We start from the raw sequence: 7,559 nt of genomic DNA, 5'->3' as shown, positions 1-7,559 counted from the left end.
GATATTTTGTATATAAAATAATTTAGAATAGAGAAAAGTGTATTTATTTTGGAGGAAAAAAGGAATCATGAGGGATCGACATCTCACTTTCATTAGTTGGGAAAACCCCAATTTTAGTATATTAAGTAGATTTTGAATCATATAACTAAATATAGGGAAGTCTTATACAAATAAGGAGGTGGAATATTTGAAAGAAACAGTGAAAAAGAGAAAGGGAGAAAAAACAGTGTGGTAGTACAACTATGATCATATGTACTATATACAGCTAAATTCAAAGCAAACATGACAAGACACTCAAATTCTGCCTCTCACTTTGGTGTCCATCTATTGAAAAACAACGACACATGTTCCTATCAACAGATTCCAGAAACATATAAAAACTTAGGATAATATTGCTCTCAAAAAATTGCAAAAGAAGTGTCTAAGGAAAAGCTCATTTTGCATTTGCCATTTTACTCAAATTTTTCTGAGACATAATTATGTGTCATAGTTATAGATTATGCCACTAGTATTTTCCAGTAACTTGAGTTGATAATCGAAAATCGTTGTATGATTTGATAGATTTGACTAAATTGTCATCTAACGATTCTTGATTATCAACTTCACATGAAGACAACTCCATGTGAGTTTCCACCTTAATGCAGTTACCAACTTCAAATACAAAAAAAGCATATTTCACAATTGCACCTCAAAGCTCCAAATACAACTCTTTGGCATAAAGAAAATTCTAAAACCATATATGCACATGGACAGATCATAGTTGCAAGTTATGTTTGGTAATCTAAGTTAACATATTTAAGATTTTGTGTTTGAGTTCCTGGAATCCAAGTTAACAGCAGATGAAATCGACAATGACAATGATTTTAAGTTTCACAATTTTGAATAAGTTTTTTAAGTTTATTTTTTGAATAAGTTTCGCAATTTGAACAAGGTTTTTTAAGCTTATTTTTTTCATTATATATAGCTATAATATATACTTGGTTTTGAAGATTTGTCTGGAGTCACCTGCCACAAGCCCACAATCGAAATCATTGATAGAACTTATTACATAAATAATAGGATTTTGCAAAATAATAAAAGGATGAAAAATTTCAAGAATACATTTATCTATGAAAATTTCTAACCTATTTTTACTCCCTAACCAAACAAATCCCATGTCATAAAACATGATTGCACCCTTCCTCCAAGACTCACCCTCTTGTGACAAGGAACAAAAATTCTGCCATTGACCAAATTCTTTAACAAGAAACAAAATCATGTGATTTGGTATTTCTTTTCAATCTGTTATTGCTTGCTAAAAGAAGTCAATTTTAAATAGAAATGCAAGAAACTCCATCAAAACCTAGATCAGCATATGCACCAAAACAAAAACATATTTATTTACATGTAAGCTGTAGAAATCACTGTTGACAAGCCTTGTTTTAAACCACCAAGTGAATATGAATGCCATACTACAGAGTACAGACAAAGAATTTGAATCCAATCTAATTAGAAGCCTTTCTCTATAGAAGCAGAAATTGTACACTACTTTCTTTTGAGAAGAACCCTTCTCCCCCGAGTAGATCATTGCCTTGCTTCTGGTTCTCCGGGAGGTGGTGGTTGTGAGGAGTTGCTAGCGGCCGGTTCGACACGACTCTCACTATCTTGATTCCTTTCTGGTGTGTGCGACTCATCAAGAGGCTGGCTCATGGTAAATGTAACAGGTCTAACATGTTTCGCCTCGGACGAGTTTTTCAATGGCAGACGGCATACCGGGCAAGTGGATTGTTTCCTCAGCCATATGTCAATGCAAGAAAGATGAAATGTGTGACCGCATTTCGGCATGATGCGTAACACTTCTCTTTCTCTGTAATCTGCCAAACATATGACACACCTGTAGAAGTAATGCGAATTAGTTATCCATTCATTGACTCCTTGGTTGAGCTTTCAAATCCATGAAGTGCTTTTCTTATATCATTAGCTCTTGTAACCGTGGATTTAATTTCTACGGACTATCATTGTAAAGATGTCTTACACGGACATCCAATTATGTCCTTCGGCAAAAGTAACAACTTTTGAAATCAACTACTTGAATGGTTGTCCAAAAGAAAGGATTTGATTGGATGACAGTGTAAACATCAAAATCGAACTCCATGAATAAAGTATAAAAAACGATGTTAAGACAATTACAGTATCTAGAAAACACCAGAAGTTACAATACGAGGTAAAGGAACATATGAGGAACAAGTTGTGCATGAGCTGAAACCGAGAGACCGAACTTAACTGTGTATCTTCAATGGCACTGAAGGCCTCTTGGTTGAACTTCAAAGTGGGGATTGCATCAAGCATAACAGGCTCGGGTTCAGGGTCATTAGCATGATGTTCTGGCTATCATAAACAACGAAAAATTAAAATCTAAATCACCCACCCTGAACAGATAAACAAGTAAAATAAACAAAACCACCACTTAGGTATAAACTAAACTACTAATTAGGCAAAGAATAATATCATCAACTTGAATTATATGATATATGGAATACTGACCTATGAAGAAGTTTCAACCACATACTCATCTTACAAAGACAAATCAAATGAAAGGGCAGTATATACATTGTTCAATACCTATATACCAATTCTACATCTGATTGAAATTTATAGCCAAGTCACAGATTTATTCTAGGAAAAGGATGCAGCATTTGCATCATTTGATATAGAAGCTTACAAAAGAACCAAAATTATAGCTGTCCTCATTCCTTATATGCTTCAAGGAGGATTGGATCAGAACAACAATCTAGTAACCATGACCAAATAATACATAGTGTAGAACTAATTTTCACAAAAGTTGAGCAGAATATCAAAAACTCAAACTCATGTTCACAAATCACAACCCAGAAAAAAGCTTAATAAAATCAGCTCAGAAAAGAAGGGGGGGGTCTGAAGAGGTGAAATTTTTACCTGTTCTACGTCAATCCTGGATTCAATCTCATACATCATGCGAGATTCAACACTCCCTCTTATCCTCCCACAAATGATTCTTGTGCACACAAACACAATGAAAGTGGCACTCATCCCAAACCCAATGACCGTGGTAACCAAATTGGTACCTGAACCCATCATCTCCAATCACCAATTTTTTTTTTTCAAATTTTAACACAAGATTCAACCAAAACCAGAACCCCAGAAGCCGGAAAAAAGCTCAAGAACACAAGCTACCACCACCGCATGAAAATACAGAACCCCACTTGGAAGCTTCAACCCCAGATAGACACGAAGTCCAACGGGGACAAAAGGGTGATGGAAACTAAAGAAAAGAGGGAAAATAGAAATGACCCATGTGAGAAAAATGGAAACTTTCGGTGTCAGATGGAAGCTGAAAAGGGTATGGAGATGTAGGAATCAGAAGTGGCTTTGGTGTGACTCAAAGGAAGGTGTTGGTGTGAAGAATAAGAAGAAGAAGAAGAAGAGAAGAGTTGAAGAAGACTCTTTTCTTTTCAATTCATTCTTCTCTCTTTCGTGAGTTGGGGGTGTGAGTGTGCGGCTTCTTCTTCATTTCATGATATCACTGAAAAATGGGAATCGTGTTCGTAGGGTCCACAGTGCATGAGAGGGTGTGGGTCCCATCACCAACACACAGCTCAGTTGAGTTCAGACCAAAACTGTGCCCTTTCTAGTTTTTAGATCCGACGGTTGCAAATTTCGGTCTCACTTTTTTCGGCCGCAACATATCTTAACGGTAAAAAAAAACAAAGGGAGAAAATTATTTGTTTATTTAATATTTATTGATAAATCAAATTCTTTTAAAATAAAAAAATTGGTAAACTAATAAAAGTAATTATTTAATTATCTTTAAGTTAAGATTAGTAGATTACGAGACCTTTATATGATATAAATTATAAATATAATGGTAATTAATTTATTATTTTATTATTTTATAAATTTGTTAACTTTAGAAACTTCAAATTTTTTATTGATATACGCAGATATTTATGAAGATAAAATTAGAGTAAATTTTAAATCCATTATAATTTATGAAAATGCCAACAAAATAAACTCAACTATTGTTAATAATAAAAATATTTCATATATTTAAAAATATTATAAAAATATCTAACTGTAAAAAATATTTTTTTTCATTAATAAAATTGTCATTCACTGTGCTATTATTGTTATTTGGGAAGAGAAGACTTATCCATGACCGACATTAGAATTTAATATTGGGAAGTGGAGTGAAAATAAGATTAATATGTAACGGATGTCACGTTAGCATTTTCGTTTTACACTTCAGTTAATTTTGATAAAGAAAAAGGCTTTTTCTTTTACAGTTGAATATTTTAATAATATTTTTAAACTTATGGAAGACACCTTTATCATTAACAACCGTGAAAATTATTTTTGTTAGCATTTTCAGATTGATAACGAAGGATAAAAAAGTAACTACCCGTGTCATGAATACTCATTATCATTTGTTATACCTAAGTAGGTTACATTATTGATAAAAGTTACTAAGAATATGACTTAGACTACATTTATTTATAAGGATAGAACATTGAGTTATTACAAAAATATAAAATTATATTTAATAAATAAAATATAAATAAAAATATTATATTTTAAAATATTTAATTAATATATTTTATGTTATTTTTGACAAAAATAATATTAAATAAAGACATAATTTATTTATTTATTTATTATTATTATTATCAAATTTTTATAATTATATTTTATTTTTTATTCTAAATATTGTGTGAAAAATAAATTAGATTTTTATTATTTGTTCTATCTTATATTCAATTTACTACTAAATAAAATATAAAAACATTAATTTTTATATTTTTATTTTTTATATTTTATTTTTAATATCTTATCCTGACATATTCTCAAAATCAAACGTAGTCTTATAATTGTGACATAAAAAATTATTAATATATTTTGTCATGATATGATTTTTCTTTTGGAAATAAATTTTATATTAATATATAAATTTTAAAAGTACCATGGGTATAAAAACATTTTACATGGACTAATTGTATATTACTGGATTGATAAAGATAATTAGTTTTAAAATTTATTATTTAAAATATTGTTTAAATATATAATTAATTAATTGATTATATAAAATTATTATTTATATTATTATTATATTAAAATTAATCTCTAAAATATATATTCACTGGATCTAAATGGAATCAAATCAAGTTAATCATCTTTTTAACGATCAATTATAAATGTCCATGATATATTTGGGGAAAAATATATTTAGAAATGGTATAAAATATTGAAATAAATTACCTATATATAAAATATTGAATGAGAATTTAAGAAGAGTTAGTAAATTGAAGAGATTCCATGTGGATTTTGATGTTTAGATTCTCACCACTCTCCAATTGTTGCACTCCCACCATACCTTCTCACTTATTAGGATAAGTACAAGATTTCATGTCTTGCCGGTTTGAATATTTTCACACGTTAGTATTCCTTTGAAATTATTCGTATTTCCTATTCATATAACATAACCATGATAAATAATAAAATTAGTACATATAATATATATGCTTGACATGAGCAATCAATTATATAATTAGAGAGTAAAAGCTCAATTTGATCCTTAAAATTTAAATTACGTGTCAATTAAATTTCTGATTTTTATAATGATCAACTATGTCTTTTAAATTTGAGCTATAATTGTGACTAAATGGAGTGGGGAGAATAAATACTAAAAATATAAAAATCTACCAAAGAAAAAATTCATGCCGTCTTGGCTTATTAATTGTTTTTAGGGCCTCTTCATGAAGGAGGATAAGAAAAAGTCGTTCAATACTAAATCAGACTTTGCACACTCTGCTAATAAGGAGGTGGTGGGTGACCAGAAGGAACTAAAAGGACCTTTTAAAGTTCAGCTAAAAAAGATGGTCTGACATAAATTAACACTTATTTGGTGGTTAAGCAACTACAGTCAAATGTTGGTGATATAAGAAAGACTAATAGAAGCATTAAAATTAAAAAAAAAAAAAAACTAGCAAGGAAAAAAGATGGGAGAAGTGTGGTCTGCAGTGGTATCAAACGGAGTTTAAATGGCTAGTAAAATGATAATCCGAACAAGAGAATCTGTCTGAATGTCGATCAGAATTCTGCTACTGAGGTGGAGGGTGTCAGCCGTCAAATGGCGCCCCAAGTGATATGAAAGTGCTCTCTTGGAATTGTCGAGGTTTGGAGAGGCCCCTGACATTCCAAAATCTTAAAGGGATATGTAGATCCCACTTCCCCGAGGTTGGTTTTATCTGTGAAACAAAGAACCAACTCGACAGGTAAAAAGAAAGTTGAGAGCGTGTGGTTTTTAAATTGGTTCCTTTGCAATCCAATAGTGGCAGTTGGTGGCCTTGCACTTGCATGGAAAGAAGGGATTAATGTGGAGGTGATTGACTCAAGTGACTTCTTCGTGACTGCTAGAGTTTTGGATGATTCAAAACAAGAGGCATGGGGTCTAATTGGAGTTCATTTCAGCTATTCAGAGTAGATTTGGGTGCAACAATTTGATATTGTTTCTAGAGTAATGCAGTTTTTTAGGGCAAATGTATAGTTCTTGGAGATTTTAATGCTGTTAAAAACCTTCAAGAAAAGATGGGTGGCAATGCAGTTTCAGATTCAGCTGTGACATATTTCAATAACTTCATTAATGGGAACAATTTAGTAGATCTTGGGATGGTAGGAAGGCCCTTTACATGGTCAAACAAACGAAGAGGGCAGGAGTTAATTCAATAGCGGCTTGATAGAGTGATTGGTTCAGCCGAATGGCTCTCCCTTTACCTGACTGCTGTGGTCCGAAGGCTTAATGAGGATGGTTTAGATCACGCACCGATTTTACTAGATTCTAATCTACCGTTAGAGAGATCAAAACGGAGATTTAAATTTCAGGAGCGCTGGTGCTGGAATGAGGAAGTAAAATCCATAGTCAAAGAGGCATGGGGATCGGTGTTTGAGGGCTCTCTTATGTTTGTTTTGACTCAAAAGCTGAAATTGTGCAAGCACTCTTTAGTTCATTGGCAACAAAACTCTAGAGCTAATTCTTAAAAGCAAATTTAAGAACTTAAAGAGGATCTGAAAAATTTTAGAAATGAAGGTATTTTTGGGGGAGAACAGATCACAGCTTTGGAAAAGAAACTGAAGGAAGCATATCTCAATGAAGAGAGCTATTGGAGGGAGAAGGCAAGAATTAAGTGGCTAAAGGAAGGTGACCACAACACAAAATTCTTTCATCAATTTACGAGAATCAGGTTTCGGAGGAATAAAATTTGGAGTTTGGAGGGTAATGACGGTGCTACAGCAGCCACAAATATAGAGATTGCGGGAGTGGCGAAATCCTATTTCAGGAAGATCTTTACGACCTCAGCTATATAGGATCCGAGCCAAGTCTTTGAAGATTTTGAGTCAAAGGTTACGCCAACTATAAACCGTAATCTTCTTCACCCAGTTACAAAGGAAGAAGTGAAGAGAGCTACATTTAGTATCCATTCCTAGAGTTTCCTGGAGATGATGGATTCACAGCAAATTTCTTTTACGTTTTTTTGGGACATTATAGA

General features: G+C 32.3%; 1 protein-coding gene across 1 annotated transcript; it reads right to left on the bottom strand.

Moving 5' to 3' along the window:
- Nucleotides 1-1,355: 1,355 nt before the first annotated feature.
- Nucleotides 1,356-3,668, bottom strand: LOC112744027 (uncharacterized). Its single transcript, XM_025793491.3, has 3 exons — nucleotides 2,935-3,668; nucleotides 2,264-2,367; nucleotides 1,356-1,873 (listed from the first exon to the last, which is right to left on the bottom strand). The coding sequence occupies exons 1-3, from the start codon at nucleotides 3,094-3,096 to the stop codon at nucleotides 1,564-1,566; spliced, it is 576 nt and encodes a 191-aa protein (XP_025649276.1). The 5' UTR covers nucleotides 3,097-3,668; the 3' UTR covers nucleotides 1,356-1,563.
- Nucleotides 3,669-7,559: the final 3,891 nt, after the last annotated feature.

This window comes from Arachis hypogaea, chromosome 14 (assembly GCF_003086295.3).
Source record: "Arachis hypogaea cultivar Tifrunner chromosome 14, arahy.Tifrunner.gnm2.J5K5, whole genome shotgun sequence".
NCBI lineage: Eukaryota > Viridiplantae > Streptophyta > Magnoliopsida > Fabales > Fabaceae > Arachis > Arachis hypogaea.
This window is presented reverse-complemented; position numbering and strand designations above follow the sequence as displayed.